The 21,865-nt window shown below is 41.6% G+C and overlaps 1 protein-coding gene across 6 annotated transcripts in view; it reads right to left on the reverse strand.

The window, feature by feature from the left end:
• Positions 1 to 1,392: 1,392 nt before the first annotated feature.
• The window catches only part of CBX5 (chromobox 5), a 45,405-nt gene continuing 24,932 nt past the window's right edge, over positions 1,393 to 21,865 (reverse strand). For 4 of the 6 annotated variants that reach the window (XM_045466802.1, XM_045466807.1, XM_045466806.1 and 1 more), the window contains 4 exons: positions 20,079 to 20,257; positions 14,611 to 14,797; positions 11,484 to 11,584; positions 1,393 to 9,815 (listed from right to left, as the gene is read on the reverse strand). In XM_045466802.1, coding sequence (XP_045322758.1) covers positions 9,665 to 9,815; positions 11,484 to 11,584; positions 14,611 to 14,797; positions 20,079 to 20,215 — 576 coding nt within the window. In that variant the 5' untranslated portion in view covers positions 20,216 to 20,257 and the 3' untranslated portion in view covers positions 1,393 to 9,664. Of the gene's footprint in view, positions 9,816 to 11,483; positions 11,585 to 14,610; positions 14,798 to 20,078; positions 20,258 to 20,770; positions 20,846 to 21,865 lie in introns of all 6 variants that reach the window. The other 2 variants (XM_045466803.1, XM_045466805.1) reach the window with 1 other exon arrangement.

Raw genomic sequence — 21,865 nt, forward strand, 5'->3', positions numbered from 1 at the left:
AGAGGCTGCCAGGGGGCCCCGCTTCCTCTAACAGACCACGTGCACTCAGCAACCCACCTAAGCACAGACCCCCACACTCGGTCCTCCACGTTCCCCCGGCTGTCAGTGCCGCATCGATCTCACTAGCTCCGCAGCTCTTTAGGGGAGACAAAGGGGGAGGCAAAACAGCCCGGCTCCGGGCTTGCCCAGCACACGGAGAGGCAACATTCCTGGGAGAAGAGTTATGAGCAATGATGAGCTCATCTGAATGAGGGCCATGCGGGCGTACCCCCTGACACACTGGAGGGAAACAAAAAGCAAGACGCAGTTGTTTAGGAGCGGGGGCGCGGGCGCCCAAACCCTGGAGCCGCGCCTTCTGCGGGCCCTGGGCAGAGACAAAGTGGCGCGAGGGTGCGGGAGCTGCTAGGAAAGGGAAGGAAGGGGGCAAGCAGTCCCAGGCTTCGGAGGTGGGAAATAAATAATGTCCAGAAGGGGCTGGCTCTGAAGTGGACCAAATGGCTCTCCTGTCCCATGTTTATGGGGTCATGGACCATTAAACCAGCCAACCTACAGATGTCTTCATAAGACTTTACGAGATTAGGCTGGGGAGACCCTATAACTCAGCAGCAAGAAGGGAAAACGAGAGGGAAGAATTGCAGATAAGAGATGTGGAAACGAGGCCTCAGCCTTCGGAGGGGGGGGGGGGGGGCGGTTGCAGTTCAGTGGGAGGAGGTCTGGCTTCTGGAACCCCTCTGGCTTCCTCACCCTACTTCGGCGAGAGTTTCTGCCTGTCTCCATTAGATTGAAAAGCGCATCAGGCTTTTACTAATTAATAATTACAAACTATTATTTAACATCCTTTCCTCCTAATCCAACTTCCAGTTGCTACCTACCCCCACCCCACCACGTTCCTGACCCACAATCAGGTCCTCAGAGAAACAGTTTCTTTGGCACTTGTGAGGCAAATCAGAAAAGATAATAAAATAGCTATATTTACAAGCTCACGCACATTGGGATTTTCAAGCCTGATTTAGACGGTCAGTATGGTTTTCCACAAATTTTCATAACCAGGAGCGGACTCTTCTGGGGGTCCCTGGGAGGCTGAAGGCTCATATTTACTCTCTGGGCCACTAGCATAGTGCTGAGTGCATCCAGAGACCAGGAAGGCAGTCTCAACAGGTTATTAGGGAATAGAATAGGGAACAGGATACATGGTCTCTTATTCCCTCAGGCTTGCGCCACCCTGTGGCGATTTGCAGAAAGTCAGAGACCAACAATCCTCAGGAAAAAAGCCCTTGTTCTGGAAGTCTCGCAGCTCTTTTGGAAAGGCATTTGTGACAACTAGTTGACATTCCAGGGCCCAAGTTAAGGAAGGGTGTCAGACCCACATCTTCAAAACCACCACTCAGGATCCATATTTGAAAAGCAACCATTTATTAGAACCGATACAAGAGTATGAAAAGAGGGAAAAGAGGGTGGAAGAGGGGGAGAGAATGAGGTCTGCGTCAATGTCAGTTGTGGAAACACATAAATTGCCTACTTTTAAACATTTACATTTAAAAGGCGAACATATATATATACCACTTATCCTAAAAAAATAAAAAAAAATGAAAAGCAGACATGTTTGGCTGAACTAAAACCAAGAAACACAACCAAAACTCCCCCACAAACCAAAAAGATCCATAGAGAATTCAACTTCCCATTTTTCCACTTAGAAATCTGGCTACCAAGTGTGATGTGTTTTGTGACTCAGGATGGGACAGAGTGCGGAAAGAAGCCCAGCCTCTTGAGTCTCTCGGATCCCATCCTGTGAGAAAGGGCAAGGGCTGCTGGGCCACGGATGAGTCAACTCCTGGCTACTTGGCAGGAGGCAGGAGGTCAGACTGTGCGCTCTCCACCCTCCAGAACTCCACAGAACCACCTGGTGCCGCCAGCGCTGAGTGAACAAAGTCCACAGAGCGCGGAGAACCGGAATGTGACTGCAGCAAGGGGCCAGGACCTTGTGCTTTTCCATGGGTTACACATCTAGGGCCAAGGAGAGGGGAAAGGAGAAAGAGCCCTGTGGGGAAGAGGAGCTGGCTGAGCCCACATCTGGGCAAGTAGAAATAGTGTCCAAAGTTTTCCCAAACCGGAGGAAAAAGAGGTCAAGGTCAGATTCAGACTGTGGACACTGAGAAAAAGAGGACAAATGAGTACAGTAAGTTGGATGAAGCTTTAAGGAGTATCACTGCCTCATTCTGAGTGTTAAATGTATCTCTAGACAAAAACTTTCCCACAGTGGCTCTTTTGGTAGGGGATGGACAAAGTGGTTATGTTTATTGAACCAGCTGGTTCCTATGGAGAGGCGAGGGTGCAGTGATTCCATTCAGGGGGCAATAAAATCAACGCTATAAATTCAGCCCACTGTGTTCATTTTGCTCCTGAGACAGCTGGAGTCTGCTCCAATCCCATGGGGAACAGGACCTTAACACCCAACCTGCAGAAACAAGCAATAGCGTCCCTGCCTCGTGGTTCCCTAATCCAATAATCTTGGGTCTGGAACAGCCTCTCTTCGTGGATGCAAGACATAGAAAATACTAAGTGCCTTCCCCCATGACATCCTAAGTCTGGACTATTAAGACTCCAACATTCACAAAAACACTGTCAACATCTGAACTAGCAGCTTTGATGAGGGGTGGGGGTGGGGGGCAGAGAACTTGCCGAGGTCACTGGCAGTTCCAACCTTGGGACAGCTCAGTAAGGACTAAAGCCCGCGTCAGGCCTAGACTTTAGACTTCGGCTCAAGGCATCCTCCAGCGAGGACCCTACGGTACTCTACCAACTTTGATTTACAATGCCTCACAACACCCCTGTGAGGTAGGTCAGTATCATTAACCCCATTTGACAGATGGGGAACTGAGGCATTGGAAGGAGTGACTTGCCCAAGGTCAGCCATTATGAATCAGTTGAGGAGGTTGGCACACGTAGTCAGCATCCACTCAATTCTTGTTCCACTCCCCAGGGCATTTTACTTCTTAGGGCGCACTTGCAAGCAAAGGAAGTCAGCAGGTACACCTTACACTGAAAACTAGATGATCTCCATCAACCCACAAGTATTAACAGAGGGCCTATTCTTTATCTGGCATAACACAAGGAAGCTTGGAGACACAAACTGCTTCTGAAAGTCACGTGTTAATGGATATTCTGCAAATAAAATTCCATTTCAAGCATTAAGGGCATGAATTCTTTCATAAAGAAATATTCACTTTATCATTAAGAGGTGAAGGACTAAGTCACACTGATTTCCCAGAGTTCTGTGTGAGAACCCCTACTCCTAAATCCTGAAATTCAAGAACAAAACCTCATTTAAACAAGAACCTTGTCCCCAGCGGTGATCTTGATCGTGCGTGGAGTTGCAAGGTTGGGAGGGGAGGGGGTGGGGGGCAAGATTAGCAACAACAGTGCCGGTGGCAGCAGCAGTCCCTATGGGATGAGGCAGGAGGCAGGGATCCTTCTGCTGCCACTGTCCTTCCCCTCAATGGCCACAAAGCATCTTTCCAACTTTCTGTCCCAGCCCAACCTCAGGAGTTGCAGTATCTTCATGAATGGCTCTCAAAATTAAGGATATGAATGGTGACCCCTAGTTTTCCATTCAGGGAGAAGGGATGAAGTGTTGTCTAGAACTACTTGTAAGACTCTCGTAATATTCTTTAAAATCCTGACAGGGGCCTAACTTTTTGACAAAAGAAAGCTAAAAGGAAAAGCACTTTCCCCCCTCCTTTGGACTACGGCTGGACTCTGGTAGTAATGATTATGACCCTTGTCCTGAAACTAGGGGGAAAAAAACTAAATACACAGTCAGTCCTAGCTTTGAATCAAATCCTAAAGCTACTGGAAACTGCAAAACACGGACTTGAGCCTTAAAAGTGCTGTGACACAATTAAACTCTATCTTCTCGGGTCTCCTTAAAGAATCTCCAGGCAGGAAGCCCCTCTTTTCCTCTGTGCCCCCACTCACAGTAGCCAGAGTAGCTGGACTCTTAACATACCTCAGAAGCTCAAAGAATGATTTGCCAACACACATGGTATAATGTCCACCAGGGTTACTCTAATGCCAGGAAGGACTGACCATCCCAAGATCTAAATATACACCTTTTTTTACTCCTGACCAACACTGGACAAGCCCAGGTGATGGTAATATTCAAGACTGATTAAAATGACAATGACAGTTCAGGTTCAGTCTGTTTGGAATTCCTCAAAAAGTGTGATGAACTGGCCACTGGCGCCTAGATCAACTGTGAGGTCATACTTGTCAATGCCAGGGGACACAGACAGCTCTACCGCGCGCGCGCGCACGCCCGCTCTCTCTCACTCACACACAAACAGACTGGCAAGATAAAAAGTTCATTGCATTCAATTTAGCCTAATTTCTTGATAATAGTTTCCTATTAGATTTTCCGATTAATACTGATGGCTCTTACCTAGGCTGTGATAATTAGGTTTTGATCTATTGTGACATTAATGATCACAATCAGTTGACTTTGAAATGGTCTTAATTAATGGCTCTTCCCTCCTCAGCTGCCTCCAGTGCAGGTTCTATCCCCTCCCCCCACCGCCGTGTTTTAACTCTTTCTTACTGATCCCAGAGACAAATAGCAGTGGAGGATCACTTCCCATAAACCAAGATTTTAAGCTATTTTAAAACATTTCTCTGACAGAAGAACAATACGAGATGACGAAATGAGGATCCGGATGAAAAGGCAAGAGAATGTGCTGTCAAGGCATAGAAAAAACTCCATGTTAGAAAACCACCAAAGTCAAGCATGATGTTATAGAGTGGCAATGACAAGTTGAAGTCACTCTAAAAAGACAAGATGAGGTAGTTTACAATTCAAGAAATCCTGCACAAGCACAAAGAAATTAGAATTGTCTTTATGAAGCTATCCAAAGAACCTGCACATTGTAATTTTCCAGAACAGTTACTCTTCATTCCTGGGAATTCTACCAAAGTTAGTCAATTCTCAGTTACCCAGGCAGCGAAAAGTATCTTTTTCTTGTGGTTATACGGTTCAGAACGGAGAATTTTCTTAGGGTTAAACTGGTTCTTAACAGGGCTAGGCCTCACCCTCGACTTCCCTAGATTAATTATATCCGAAACTTCAGGGTATGTGCATTTCCAGGACAGAAATCACCACCCTGTAGTGTTAAATAAAACTACACTGCACAGAATACATGGCTCACATGTTAGATGTGCCCCAAGCCTTCTCTGTGGCTAATCTCTTGTCACTGAAAAGTATGTCCTTGTTTCAGAGTTAAAGCCAACCTCACGTTAATTCTTCCAAAAGGGATGAGAAAATGAAAAAGGTGTCAGCAACTCTGATGGCAATAAGTGTTACAGAACCCACAATAATGTCACCAACACTGAACTGGATATGCAACACAGATAACACGCTTTCCACAAACAAGGATTCACTAGATCTTAAGAAATACTTAGGCAAAGAGCCTAAAACAGGGATCAAAATGAGGGGTTCTCAATCCCCACTCACCTGTTTTCTCTCTCAGCGACAGCATTTCTAACCAACCTTCAGTTATCCTTATCTTCTGGAATAAAGCAAGTCCTTGTTGTAGTCCATCTATGGCCAGTTAGCTCAGTTCATCCAAGGTCACAGGTCTTTTCCACATATGAATCAACTGTCACCCTCCTACTGCCCCCAAGTCAGAAATGTGTCCCCATTTATGATATTTATTACACTGAACTATTCACAATCAGTTCATCCCACATCAGCATCAAGGTTAAGGCCAGAGACTGCGTCTTCTTGAACTTTGTACCCCCAAGGCCAAAAAATGCTTGTTGAATAAAAAGAATGTTGATGTACACTCAGGTGGCTGGAATATGGACAGTTCAATACAAATCCACTATTATTAATTGGGTGGGGACACTGATTTCTGAGCATATACTCCTGGACGCAACGCTGGTAATCTCTCTGTTTTTGAAAATGTAACTGTTACGATTAGCGGTAAAGCCAGCATCAAACTCGAATACACTGGATTCAGACCATTCCTCTCTTCTCCACCCTGCCACAGGTATGCTTACCTGGCGGTTCGATTACAAAGGTACAGATCGCAACAGTGTGATTTTTACTCTAAGACTCTAAACCAAAAGGATGGAATCATGGTGCAAAATGAGCTTTTCCTTTGACCTCATTTGTGAGAAACAACTTCCACATTTCAAATCTGATGACATAACCCTTCCTGGGGTTCTCATGGCATTGCGAAGTAGTATTTTAGGCCCTCAAATTCAAACCCTAAGGGCAAAAACTGCTCCCCAGCCCAGACACAAGGTAGATCCCTCTGACCCCTGACCATTTAGGTGAGCTGGACTAAATGCCAACCCAACAGAATCACAAGATGAAAATCCCAAGCACCTTCCCAAAAGCCCTAGGATCTGACCTGAACAGATGGAAAATAGCCTCCAGGAGGCCAGCTACAGAACCGAAATGAAGAGAGTTAAGAATAACCTAACTGCCCAAGCTATGGAAACAGGACTAATCTTTCATCACCAATCAAAAGCAGTTCACAGATATGGCTGTAAGACAGCCAAGGACCACCTAGACTTGTGAGCATCAAGGAACACCACCAGCTCAAATGCTCCCTTGAGCAGATGAAAACTGGACTGCAGAGGGAAAATGATACGGCCCTCTCCAGGTTAAAAATGGGTGCTTCCATCAGGACCGATGTTCCTAACAGCTAATCCTAACATGAGGGCATTGGCCCAGAGCTCAGGGCTCAGAAAAGCAGCTACCCTGACCTTGGTAAACTCTGCTGGGCAAGACTCTGCTACTTTCTGTGGAAAGGAAGGTCCTTGAATGTTGATTACAAGAAGAAATTCAGCATCAGAAAGAGTGAAAGAAGACTAAACACAGGAAAAACATATTTCGAGTACCTGAGACCTAGATGTTTAGGAGTGCTTAGCCCATGGCTACTAACTCTTCTGAGGAGAAAGCCCCATGAAAACAGGTTTCCCTTTGAGACTGCAATTCTGCAAGGGCCAGCACAGCTACTCAGCACTAACAAATGCCAGGGGCACAGGCGGGCATCTGGTTTCCTTTCTGTTGAGGGCTGAAATCAATACTGGCCCCTGGCTCCCTACATTCCTACCGAAGCAGCTGTGGGTAGTCAGGGAAAACAACAAAAATCGTGCTGGCAGCACTCAGTACAAGACCATGATTCAATAAACTGTGAACAGAAAACATGGAGTGAACAGTAAGGTTTTAAAGGGCTGACGAGTTGTAGATGATACTTCCTTTGTTAAAAGAAAATCAGGTTTTGATGAGTATCTTAAATATTACCTATAACCACAGCAACCACATGCCCCAGGTTTCTCAGGACCAATCTCAGCACAAAATAATTCCATGGTGTTCTTTGTCCAATGCTAGGTCTTGGTCTTAAAAATACCGTCACTGTAGTTTACAGGCCCACTGCTCCTGGGAGGCACACTGGCTACATGGATAAGGGGTGATTTTCTCCACCTGCAAATCAACAGACCCAGATCACCTCCTGAGGGGCTCTGGCCTACTTTTGTCTTATTCTTGTCTACCCTAATTGATATTCTTGGCTCTTTGTAAGACAAATTTGTTTCCTGACCATCCTTTCTTTCTTTTAGATGCCCATCAGATTAAGTACTAAGCAATTATCTAGCACTTGATCTAGACCTTGAATTCTTTCAGAGTAAAGAAAGATGGAGATAAAAACTCCTACCCACTTGAGCTATGGGTTAGGAGTTCTCACCCAATCACATTACCATTCAGAAGGATTTTCCTGGATGACTTAAACCAAAAGCTTCATTGTTCCAGTCTGTCATGTCACTGCAGCAACAGCTGTCTTCTCAACTGTGCAGTATAATTTTTGACATAATTTATACAAGCACACAGAATTCAATCAGCAGCTGAGCAGGAAAGCAATGGTAACAAATGCTATGAATGGGTATATGATTTGCATATTATTCAGCTCATCTGTGGACTGGAGCAATCTATCCATTCCCCCGATTACTCTGAATCATCTAGAAATGGCTGAATGCTCCTGGCCAGACAGCTACATGTTTTAAAAATCAAAAGCAACAACAAAAACAACCTCAATGGCTGGTGAACTCTAGAGTTAAGGCTATTTCAAGCATTTATTCTTAATTCCTCAGCTTTGGACTGGGACACAGATGCTCATAACCCTGCTATTTCCTTACTTTTAGTCTTGTTTCTCTAGCCACCCTCCCCCCCCCCCCCCCACCAACTGAAAGAAAATGGTTAAAGAGAAGTAGGGCATTTCTTGGGGCACAAAGGCAGAAGGATATGGTAATAATCTCTCAATATAATGGCAAAGCAGGAGGAAGCCAAAAGTGAAATCTTTTGCTGAGTAGGGACAGAAGGTTGTGCCAGCATGCTAATGCCAGGGCCTGTCACTCTAAGGTGATAGTCTTCCACAGAAATGCATTTTTAAAAATAAGATACAACAAAGAGTTTGAGGGTGGAAAAAGGGAAGAGTATTATAATACTTTGGGGACTCTTGGTGGCAAATCCAGGAGTCAACAAAGCAGGAAATTTAGGACTATAAACACTATGAATATTTAAAATTTGATGTTGTGGCCGATGGCTCCCCTCCAAGAATTCCCCACTGAAAATAATGGCATGGAGGGGACACTTGGGTCCACGGAGAAGTGAGAGTCAGGTCTGAAGCCTCTTTGGTAACAGGAATGCTTTGGGAGGCCACAAAAGTTGGCAGGGCTGGAGGGTGCCTAGCACCTTGGCACAAGCAAGCACCAGGCAGTCACTCACACCTACATAAATATATAGTCCAAATGTGAGGGATGGAAGGAAATAATACATATATACCATATGTGATAATAAAGACAATTATATCCTACCCCATCATCCTCATGTACTAATAGCTAAAAATCTCCACAGTTAATATTCTTGTCATTGTATGACCGACTACACCACCTTGCAGAAGTAGAATCAAGGATTGCTAAGAAACAAGGCCAAAAGTCCTGGAGCTAAGAGTGCCTTGACAAATTTGAGTGTAAAATTTCAAGTCCTCCAAAGGATGGAGCTATTCTGGGAGGATGAGTGGGGATGAACAACAGAGGGTGGCCCAGAAGACCACACCAGGAACCCTGTTTTCTACTGGGTAGAGCTGAATGAGGTTGGGAAAGCCCCAACAGGTAGGCAGTTGCTATTGGCTTTTTAAAAAGATGGGAACATCTTTTCCATCCCAACATCTCAAAACAAAAGCTAGCTGGTCATCAACATGTTCTAAGAACCAAAGCAAGAAACCAAAATTCATCATCATTATAACAAAATCCCCCAATCTAAAAAAGCAACTAACCCTGAAAAGATCAAGACTCTAAGATGTTTAAAAAGTTAAAACTCATCTTGAGGTCACAGGGGAGCAGAAGGAAGAGATCAGGGCAAAGGAAAAAATTGTGGGAATTACACACAGTATGTAAATGCCTGGTCTTCACAGAGAGACACTTATCATGAATCAGACCATCAGTTATGTTACAAGAGAACCAATACCAACATTTCTCCTGTGGAGCACAGTGATAAGCACATTTTTTATGGATGTGTTTAGGATAGAACAGGGTGGGCAGAAGGGAGAGGAGGCAGGGAGGTGAATGTATTATATACAAAGAGAAATGACAGAGACCACCCCCTCCTTTAGCTCTTTGCTGTTTCTTTCTCTTTGTTTTCCGCGTCCTCAGGATAGGCATGCCACGTCAGTCTCTCTTCATAAAATGCTATCACAATCTGTGGACATTTTACATTAGCTTCTTTTGCAAGAACCAGGTCTGCTTCATCTGTGTCTTTCCTGGAGAGAGAGAATATGAGACTTAGAAGGAGAGGAAGTAAGAATGAGAGATAATCTATCTAAACCAAGGTTTATGTTGTTATATGGATTTAACGGACTTGATTTCCTCTCCATCTTGATTTCAAGGTGAGAAGGACCCTAACAGCTCAATATTTTCAAGGAGAAATTCAAGTAAATAAAAATTACCAGGGAGTATCATTTAACTACCACATCAGACAGAAACAGAAGTCTTCAGCTAGAACTTAGATGAAAAACAGAAGGCTTAATCAAAAGGCTGAAAATGAAATTATATAAATTTTGCTCCTGTAATTCTGATTTGTGTGTATGAGCATGTGAGTGAACACACGATCAAACCTACATTCAGTCCTATTGATTATGCACAGATTGATCAACCCCGTTTCTGGATCATCTGAGTGAAAAGGTCTTAACCTTCCTCATCTTGTGGCCTTTTAAACACTCATTGTCCTTTTGGAGAGAACTATGGATTGGAATAATAAGAAAACAGAAGTTTAAGTCAGCAACAGTACTTATACAAGGGAGAATAAAGGAGAATGTAAAATTTAGTCACTAAAATGAAATGTAGGAATTAACTGCAAATTTCAATTATCCAAGTTTACAAAGGCTCTACTACCATGTAGGACAGAAAAACACAGCAAGTCTTAACCAGGATTCCAAATCGAGAAAAAAAAATATTTTAAGTTAAAATTCCACCGACACGTGAGCAAAGACAACTACCTCCTTTTCTAGAAAACGGAGATATTTAATTCATAGAGGTAAGTATTACAGATGAAAAGAGGAGGGGAAAGCACACAGCTCAGAGCAGATACTCAAATTTGGACTGCGGTGGGGAAAAAAAGCTAGTTAATATGTGAATGTAAATCGTGTAACGCATATGGCTGAGTGGGAAAAGCAGTCAATACACCTCCTTACTTCTGACAGAGTATAATGATTCTTCAAATCTAGGCTTCTGGGTAATTTACCAGCAAAATTTCAATCAGATAAAATATTAAACCTTTTGATTCTACAACTTTTAAGGTAAATTAGCTTCCTCAGCAGCAATGCAGCATGAAGCCTCTATTTAGAGACCAAGCTTAAATCACAAGCCCAGAATACTTGGAAACAGAGAGGTGGTGAGGGCCACACCATAAATCACCCTGTCTTTAAGAAACCAAATTGAGGGGAAGTAACTACACTTTCCTCTAAGAGACATTCCCTCCACCGGATGAAATAACTTATGCTTTGGCTAGTATTAGTCTTAAAGCTTTTTGTTGAGATTATTTTTCTCTTTTAGACATCATTCAGTTGTTTTGATCCTCAGTGATGGCAGAAAGCCTCACTCAACTCCCATCTCATGGCCACAGGCTCATGGTCTGATGGTAAATGATTCAGAACTGTGTAAATAAATGGTTAGGTCATGTCTATAGGGTTCCTACCTAAAGCTACCTTAGGTATTGGGGCTAATGTAATTTGGCTTAATACCAAAGCTTGGGAATATCTTAAATTCATTCTCGATCATAATTCCCATTAATACTAATAGGTGATATGAGCCAAAGATCTTTGACAATCAAAATTCTTCGTTGGGGAATACTCGGTCTTCCCTATCTTCCATACAAACTCAAGTCACTGGCAAAGAAACACAATTGTACACTGAGGCCCAATCTCTCTCACCATTTCATTAGGAACATTAAATCGCCACAGGAATCTGTCGCCCCAATGATCTTTTCTGGTTCCAGTCCTCTCTCAAAGCCCCGAGCGATATCATTGCTCTGCTATAAATAGAAGATAAAGAAAGTTTACAGCTTGGAGAAGAGTAAAAAAAAAACCCTGTTTCTCAGCTCAACAAAGCACAACCTAAGTTCATTTTGTCACCAATTCAAAGAATTCTTAGAACTTAAGAAATACAATAGTGGGCCAGCCAGTGACAGTGATGCTAAGAGGTATTTTTGTAAGAAGATGCAGTTGTCTTTCTAATACTCCTTCACAGGATTAGGAAATGGCCCCCAAAACTCTTTCATATCCCGTAAGACATCCTGAAATCATCATCTAGGAACTCATCTAACCCTGTAATCAAACCTCCTTGATATTATGAATTGACTACCCCTACAATGCTGCTTCCAAGATGATAAACAAGTCCATGCTTACCTGAACTAAACCCTTTTTCGCTTTATAAACTTCAAATATACCACCTCTTAATTTTTTAGACATTTAGTTTAACAGTGACCAATATTTCTAATACTTTTTTTTTTTTAACATAGTCCTCTATATGTATGAAAGAACAGCGGTAAGAATGATTCAAGGCAGTACCATAAAACAGCAAATTTCTTTCAGAGCTCACATACTGCAATACCCACATGCTTGGAGAAGAGGGCCTGGTCTATGCCCATCCCCTCCTGAAGGAGAGAACAGAACTGTTCATTAGAGAACAGAACTGGACAGTGATTTAAAACAAACTGATCATTTTCTAGATTACTCAAACTTGGCCAAAATGTAATCATGCAATCAAGACAAGAGTACACCCGACTCAAGGGTGATGGCACTGGTTGCAAGCAAAATGGTGAAATTTTAGACAAACCAGGTAATTTTAAAAACCTTATTATAGAAAATAATGCAAGCTTATCTAGTGGCAACATAAAAAAGATTTAGAAAGACTGCCCAAATGAACTAAATCTCTCATGTCTGATTTTCATAATAAAATCTCTTTGATCTGACATTCACCCTGCTTTTTTCTGAGATACAAAGTACTCAGGATCCAGGTGGTCCCCAAAGATACCAGAACCCACACTGGGAAGGAAATTCCATGCACGGATCAGGGGAGATACTGACTCAAAAACACAGCCTCTTTTGGGGGCGCTTAAGGGGAGGAGGTTCCCAGATGTGCACACAGCTGCTCACAGCTGGAATGCTGGCGCACGAACTGAGTCGTAAATCATAGCTGGCGGCTGAAAACAGTTTGCCACATAGGGAGGGAAGGGAAGAAAAATGTTCAAGCTGCTGAAAAGGAGCCGAGGCGAGGAAAATGCTAAAATCATCACACAGGCAGTAATCTTAAATCAGGCATAATGCCGACTAACAAATTTCTTCTGCAGTGGTCTAAAGAAAGAAACGTAATCCCCTCCTGTATCTTTAAAACATACAATCACCTATCTTTCTGGCTGCCTACCTGACAGCCGGGAGCACTGCTGAGAATGCTGTCAGGGGCCCCAGATGAACATTACAATGTAAGGGACGTGTGGGGGTTGTTTTCAAGGTCAGTGGCATCAGAACCTGGCCTCGGAAGACAACTCTCTACGCTGGCCAGTAGGTCTAAGCCAGATTGTTCCTTTTCAAAAGGACAGAAACCTTATGTTGAGGAAAAACAAACTATATGGCACAAATGGCTAGTCACAAGTCTTACACTGTGCCATTTGGTCTCTTTACTTACCTAGAAAATGAATCAAATGACAAAAAAACAGAATACAAAGGACTAATAAAAAAGGAAAAAAAAAAAAAAAGAACCAAGTCTTAGCTCCTTAGAGAAGGGAAGGCATTCTCAAATCCTCATCAGTACACTATACCATAATGATATACACCCCTCACCAGAATAGTTTTAAAAAATAAGGTTGTAAAAAATAAAATTAATCAGGGAAACAAATAAGGAGACAAACACAAACCCAGAGTCCACTTTCACTTGTAGCTTCCAATCTTTTACTCTTATTTTCAATTCTTTTGGAATGCTGATCTCCCATTTTCTCTATCACTTATATATAGGTTCTTGATGCCTAGGGTCTGACCCACAGGAATCTAAATGTAATTGGTCTGGGGTGCATCTTGGGTACTGGATCTTTTCTTTTTTTAAGCCCCCCACCCCCACCCCTGGTGATTCTAATATGCAGCCAAGGCTGAGAACTAATGTTCTAGAAAAATGGGTACCAAGTAGAATGAAGATAAATAGAGACGCTTATGGCAGTGATGCTGAAGATTCAGAAGTGGACTTATGCTTTTATTTTATTAAACGTTAAGGGTATGATACATCCTTCACCACAAAAGGCTTCATAACCTTGAAATAAACGAGTGGAGGCTGGTGGGGTGTGTGTGTATGTATGTGTGTGTACACAGATAGATGAAAAAAGAGAGGTAAGAACAGTGCTTATGCTAGTTGAGAGCTGAAGATCAGAAGGATTAAAGCAACTGAATCAAACCAATATTTCATAAACACACTTTCCAAACTGAACAATAAAAAGATTCAAGAGATGAAAATTAATTTATTTGGAATATGTAGAATAAGATCAAAAGAGAAAATACCCATGCCACTGAACTGTACACTTTAAAATAGTTAACTGTATGTTATGCGAATTACACCTCAATTTTAAAAAGCAAGAGAATATAAAAGTTTGAAAATAAGTGCTACCTTTGGAACAAAAGGAAAAAAGTAAAGTAGTAAACATTTTAAAGCCCTTTTTGTAGACTTAAAAATGTCAAGTCCCTCCCCATCTAAGATAACCTAGCTGCCTTACTCATGGAAAAGACAGGGAGTCGCTGCCTATTTTAGAGGGATTTAATTTTGCCACCTTAATACAATTCAGTGAAACGCATACAGTATTACATTTCTCACTCAGCCAGGAGGGGGCGCTGTAGTCAATAAACATATCTCCCTGGAAGCTCTTTTGTTCAACAAATTACCTTGCAGACCATCCTTAGAAAAGAAACAACCATAATAAGGCTGGGGGGGGGAGGGGGGGGCGGGGCGGGGCGGCAGGGGGAGGGTGGGCGAGTGGCAAAACAATTGTTTGTGGGGAAAAGGGAAAAGGAAGCTTACCTCTCTCTTTTTTTTGGATTTGATATCATCAGCATTGTTCGAGAAATTGGATTTCCTCTTGTTACTTTCTGACTTCTCCCTGGGTTTGTTATTTTCACCCTCCTTCATCTTCTTATACTTTTTCATAAACTCAGAAATTAGCTCAGGGCAATCCAAATTTTTCTCAGGTTCCCAAGTATTGTGCTCCCTGGGCACAAAGAATGGAAAGAAAAAGAAAAAAAAAAAAAAAGGAAAGAATGAGGGGGAAAAAAATCGAATGCTTTCTTAAAGACAAGTAGGCAAAACGAAAAAAAAACCTATACTTAAAAGAGATAACAAATTTGATCCCAGGATCTATCCAAGAGAAATGAAAAAATATATCCACAAAGAAACTTGCACACAATTACTTATAGCAGCATTTTAATAGCCAAAGACAGAAAACAATTCAAATGTCCATCAACTTGTGAACGGATGAATAAATGCGGTATATCTACACATAATAATACTATTCAGCAACAAAAGAAACGCAATACTAATTAATACATGCCACAATATGAAAGAACCTCAAAAATAATAAGCTGAAAGAAACCAGATGCAAAAGGCTATATATTATTGGATTCCATTTATATGAAATGTCTACTAAAGACACACTTAGAGACAAAAAGCAGACCAGTAGTTCCTCGGGGCTGAGGTTTGGGATTAACTACAAATGAGTTCAAGGGCATCTGGGAGATATGGAAATTCTAAAAGTTGAGTGTGGTAATTAATAGTGGCTACACAACTCTATGAATTTACTAAAATTTGTTGAATTGTACATTTTCAATGAATGAATTCTATGGTATGTAAATTATACCTCAATAAAGCTTTTAAAAACTCAAACATGAATTCTGCTTTTAAGTGGCAAAATGTGATTTCATACCTATGAGAATCCTAAGGAATAACATAGTAAGACCTGCACCCCCAGTTTACACTATCTAACTTTACTAACACTAACTTTACTTATTTTGAAGAAATATCAACAATTATCGAAGGACTGAAAATAATTATTAAGAAAAAAGGTAGTGACGGCTTCAATCATTAGAATACAGGCAAATGGTAGGAAGACAACTCAGAAGTGGGATTTGGAATGTATTATTCAATGCTATGGATTCAAGACTACTGTTACTAGTCAAAATACATTTTTATATTAATAAAAAAACCCAAACTGAATAAATGAGTTTAATTAAACTTGGATCATGGGAGTCCCATTAAGAGAAAAACAAACAGTTATTATTCACAAAGTTGTTCTATGTATTCCTGGCATGGGTTTTGGAAAACCAAACTACCAACTGCATCAGAAGCTTATGGAATCAAAGCATGAAATGTACCTACATGGGAAAAACCAGACCAGGCATCCTTTTCACTCCTAGCCAGTGGCAGAAGTTCTTTTGGTTAACAGAGTATTACTAGTTTATATTAAAGTACACCTAAAAATGTATTTTAGTTGTAGGATTATTAATGATTATATGTGAATGAAAATGATTTAAAATGTAGAAAATGATTTCTACAATCCTTTCACTGACTTGGGAAAAAATTATTTAATGTATGCACTATCATTTTAAATATTGTTTTTTAAATAAGGTGTCTTTAGATGGGCATGGTTTGAACACATGCCAGAATAACTTGACTTAAATAAGCAGAATAATGGAAAAATCTGGTATTTACTCTAGATTTAAATAACCTTCTGCAAAAAGAGCTTGAGAATAAGACAAAATGTATTTCAAAATCATCTGAGCTAAAACTAGAAAAGACTCTCCTTCATAGCTCTTCTTTCAGCAAAAAACAAAAAACCACCTCATACAGTAACTTTCCCCCAAATCCACAAACCATATAGCTTACTATCCCGGAAGAAATTAAGACACCAAAAGCAAGAGGCATGCCAACACTGTGACACAAGCAGGCAGACATGGGGGGATAGGACAGAGTCTCTACTGACAGCAAGGCAAGCTGGTCCTATAATGCTATAATAGGCTTATCTCTTCTCCTACCATATTAGTATTGCTGCTTCTCCATCAACCAATTTTCCCCCACAAGACAGCATGATATAATTTAAAAAGAGCCTGGGCCATCAGGGCCAAGAAATCGGATACTGGATCCTTGTGCCAGCACTTAACCAGTGCCAGATGCTTACACTATCTTCGGCAAATAACTTCGCTAACTTCCTCATCTGTAAACTGAAAATACTTCCAAAGGCTGTTATGAGAATTAAAGAGAACACATGAAGTAAAATCTGACCATTGCCTTAACAAGCAGTAGGTACTTAATTATAGACAATGCTGAAGTGGGCAAAATTTGTTCATCTTTAATGAAATCCTGGGCATTTCTGAGAAAGTAAGGACAATTGCTTTAATCCATCTACCTCAAACTGTCTTCCCCCCTTTAATCTATGTAAGCTACCAGGAGCTCAAATACACATATAGTTTCAAGTACCTTTAAAACGACCAAGAGTTTCCAATGGTGATTCACTGGGCCCAATAAACACCCTTAAAATCTTTCAGTGTTATTTTCTTTAAAGTTTATTCACTTATTTAAGTAATCTCTATACCCAATGTGTGGCTCAAACTCAGGACCCCAAGAATAAGAGTCGCACACTCCACTAAATGAGCCAGCCAGGCACCCCTCCGTATTATTTTAATTCCTATTCCTTGGTCTGTCCAACTTGTATTTCTCATCTCTAAAGGATACTGTGATACCATTCCTCTTCAGAAATATGAAGGGCATATTCTGATTGCTGTGCTACCTGTGGTGCTGTGTGCTAGAGATGCTAAGTATCCTGTAGTGCACGAGCTGTCCCACCTAAAATGCCAAAAGTGCTCCAAATGAGAAATGTTGACTTACGTACGAAATAACCTTAAGTATGTTCTATAGGCTCCTGATTCAGACCTTTGTCCAAAGACACTGTCAAAACTTGAACCTTTTTAGTATCTTGAAGCCCTACACTTTAATGTTAAGATGTTTGGTATGATAACAATTAGCCACAAGCGGCTTCTGAACGCTTGAAATGTGACTAGTCTGAACTGAGATGTGCTATAAAATATACATCAGGTTTTTAAGACTTAGCATAAAAAACAATGTATGATATTTTAATCTTTAGACTGATTAATGTTGAAATAGCATTTTGATACACTGTGTTAGATAAATTATTAAAATTAATTTCACTTTTTCTTTCTTCCAAGATTTCATTTAAATTCAAGTTAGTTAACATGTAATATAGTACTGGTTTTAGGAGTAGAATTTAGTGAATTTCACTCTTCTTTAATGTGGCCACCAAAAAATTTAAAATTACACATGTGGCTTGCATTAGATTTCTATTGGACAGCCACTCCAAGAAGCCTACGTCACTTTCTATCAGTTCACTGGGGTTCTGAGAAATCCATTCTTTGTTATCAGGCATCCTGGGAAGGGAATTAATCAGAAATTGAGGCAAAATGTCTAACGATTACACAGCCTCACATACTTCACCTTTCAAGCTACCTCTTCTGTGCTTCAATATATGTCTAGTTCTATTTCTTGCAAAGAAGAATAATCTCCTTTAGCACTTCAGCATAAAGCCAGATACTTCCTAACAGACATTCCAATCAATACCTCAGTATCACTTGTTTTGTTTGTAATGTTTATTTATTTTGAGAGAGAGAGAGAGAGAGAGAGAGAGTAAGTGCGAGCAGGGCAAGGGCAGAGAGAGAGGGAGAGAGAAAATTCCAAGCAGGCTCCACACTCAGAGTGAAGCCTGACACAGAGCTCAATCTCATGACCATGAGATCATGACCTGAGCCAAAATCAAGAGTCAGATGCTTAACTGAGCCACCCAGGTGCCCCACTTCGGTATCATTCTTAAAGTTCATGGATTAAAGGGGAGCCTGGGTGGCTCAGTTGGTTGAGCATCTGACTTTGGCTGAGGTCATGGGCTCAGGTCATGATCTCACAGCTCGTGAGTTCCAGCCCCGCGTCGGGCTGTGTGCTGACAGCTCAGAGCCTGGAGCCTGCTTCGGATTCTGTGTCTCCCTCTCTCTTCCCCTAACCCACTCGCATTCTTTGTCTCTCTCAAAAATAAATAAACAATAAAATAAAAAAAAAAAAGGGCGGGGATGGGGGGTGATAGGTTCAGGTCTTAAAAACAAAACAAAAAAAAAAAAACACAAAACAAAACAAACTCCCAAAAACCAAGACTGATAAAGTATATTATTAATTGCAGAAACTAGAGCAATGTGTATCTGAGTGTTCACTCCATTTCTTTTGCTTCAGCTGTACATTTTAAATTAAAACAAAAAAGGGCGCCCGAGTGGCTCAGTTGGTTGAGCGTCCGACTTCGGCTCAGGTCATGATTTCGTGGTCTGTGAGTTTGAGCCCTACATCGGGCTCTGTGCTGACAGCTCAGAACCTGGAGCCTGCTTCAGATTCTGTGCCTCCCTCTTCTCTGCCCCTCCCCCGCTCATGCTCTGTCTCTCTCTGTCAAAAATAAACATTAAAAAAAATTTTTTTTTTAAAATGAAATTAAAACAAAAATAAATATTGGCCCACGTGGGGGGAAATGTGGCCTCAGACTTAAGTTTCCCATTAAGATAAATCCTTCATCCTAGGTCACTTCTGAGATTCAAGGATCATTTTGAAAAACTAGGCTATGGGGTGGACAACTTCTGCTTAAACATATATATTTTAGGTTAGTTATATTCAAAAGAATAGTAACAGTAACAATTTTTAGTTATTTATTTTTTAATGTTTATTTTTGAAAGAGGGCATGAGTGCGGGGGGGGGGGGGGGGTGGAGGGAGAAAGTGAGTGTGAGTGTGAGTGTGTCCCAAGCAGGCCCCACACTATCAGTGCAGAGTCCAACTCCAGGCTTGAACCCACAAACTGTGAGATCATGACCTGAGCCAAAATCAACAGCCGGATGCTTAACTGACTTGAGCCACCAAGGCACCCCAGTTTATACTTTAAAAAGAAAAAAGAAAGAAAGATTTTATTTTTAAATAATCTCTACACCCAACATGAGGTTCAAATTCACAATCCTCAGATCAAGAGTCACGTGCTGTACCAACTGATCCAGCCTGGCACCCCAGTAACAGTTTATAGTTACACTGAACTTACCTGTCAGGGTCTACATCTACCCAACATCTCTATGACAAGTACTGTTTCCTATTCTATTGAAGAGGAAAAAGAATAAGGAACTAAAACCAAGGTCACCCAGCTCTTAAGTTGGGGAGCAAGAATCTGGACCCAGGCGATCTGGCTCCACATCTACGCACCTAATTCACCATACTGTCTCTCAAAAGCATTATCACTAGAACCCCAGCTCCAAGGGAGAGACTTCTGTTTCGTTTACTGCTGTGCCTTCTGACTCTTAGGAGGAATGCAGGTGGAGAGAGGAAAAGACAAAGATGGTGGTGGCTCATGGGGAAAGAAACCAAAGGTATCCACCCGATAGAGTCCGAAGGCCTAAAAGAAGGCACTTACTCAGAAAAGCCTTTCCACTTCAGTAGATATTCCACTTGCCCCTTAACTACACGCCTGTCTAGCACCTTCTCCACGACATACTCCTCCTCATCCTCTGAAGAAGAACTGTCAGCTGTCCGCTTGGTTTTCTTGCCCATGTCGCAAGCTGTTCCACCTGAAGGACTAAGGCCACCGGGTTCCTGCAAATAGGAAGGACAAAATGGTCAGAATCCATACAAGGAGTTATAACTCTGTCACTGCTTGGGGCACCTAGGTGGCTCAGTCAGTTAAGCATCCGACTCTTTTTTTTTTTTTTTTAATTTTTTTTTCTCAACGTTTATTTATTTTTGGGACAGAGAGAGACAGAGCATGAACGGGGGAGGGGCAGAGAGAGAGGGAGACACAGAATCGGAAACAGGCTCCAGGCTCTGAGCCATCAGCCCAGAGCCTGACGTGGGGCTCGAACTCACGGACCGCGAGATCGTGACCTGGCTGAAGTCGGACGCTTAACCGACTGCGCCACCCAGGCGCCCCAAGCATCCGACTCTTGATTTGGCTCAGGTCATAATCTCACAGTTTGGGAAACTGAGCCCCACATCAGTTTGGGTTTCTGTCTCCCTCTCCCTCTCTCTGCCCCTCCCCCGCTCACTCACTTTCTCTCTAAATAAATAAATACACTAAAAAATTTAAAAAAACAAAAACAAAAAAAAAACCTTTGTCTCTTCTTGATGGAATGCAGGGAGTACTGTACCCCTCTCTTGGGTCTTGAAGCATTCTACAGATGATTCCTAAGAATATAAGTAAAAACTGGGTGAATCCCCACTTTCCCAACCACAACTTTCTCTTCAGCTTACAAGACCAAAATCATTATTAGACACAACTGTCTAACTCCTCTATTTTCAGATTCCAAAAGACAAGTGGTATGGTATGTTACTCCTGTAACTGTTTAAAACCCAGGATCTCAAAGAAATGCGGAAAACCATCAGCTTAAAAGAGGGATAGAATTAAAACCTTTCCCTACAAGGTGAGTAAGTTTCTTTATAAAAATGAAAAAAGAAAAGCCACAAATTGTAAGCCTTCCTCTGCTCTAAGGATCCTGACTAGCCTCTTAGCAGCACACAAAAAAGGCTTGGTCAGGCATCTTTCACCACTGTCTTCGGTGACCTGGTACATCTCTCCCTTAAACAAATTGAGCTTGTCCCTACATACTATCCATCAGCTTACAAAAGCAAGGCTGGCATCTCAGACACAGCAAGCCTCCTTCTTCATTTGGGGATGGGAGAAAGGTAGGGAGAAAAAGAAAATTTTATTCCATAAAATAGGAATTAGTTACTGGATTGTTCAGTAATTCTCAAGGCTCAACTAATCCAAATAGTTAAGGAGGTACCTCTCTTAACTGGAGTTGACCATGGGCCAAAGGAAGAAGAGGAGGAAAAAGAACTCTGGCCCCAGACTCACATCAACACGAAGCCTCAAAACACAGAGGAACCATTCATAGGCCCAAGGAAAGCTGAAGCAAGGCAACACAAATGGAAATTGAGTTAAGCTCAGAAAAATGCACAACTAGGGGGTACTCAACACAGAATCTAGTTTTTTAAGTTCCCATGTTGTTGTTTCCATAATCATTTTTAAGAATTCTTCTTTAACCATGTTAAATGATGCCTACAGCCTGGATTATAGAGTAGCAGGAATTGTTTTCTTAGCTGAACTCCATTTTTCTTTTCCTGCAATCTTAAAAGATTTTTCTTCACCACTTTCTAAAAATATTTCCATCCTGACTAGAAGAGGACTCCCAGGAACAAGGAAGG

This window comes from Leopardus geoffroyi, chromosome B4, assembly GCF_018350155.1.
Source record: "Leopardus geoffroyi isolate Oge1 chromosome B4, O.geoffroyi_Oge1_pat1.0, whole genome shotgun sequence".
NCBI classification, from domain to species: Eukaryota; Metazoa; Chordata; class Mammalia; order Carnivora; family Felidae; genus Leopardus; species Leopardus geoffroyi.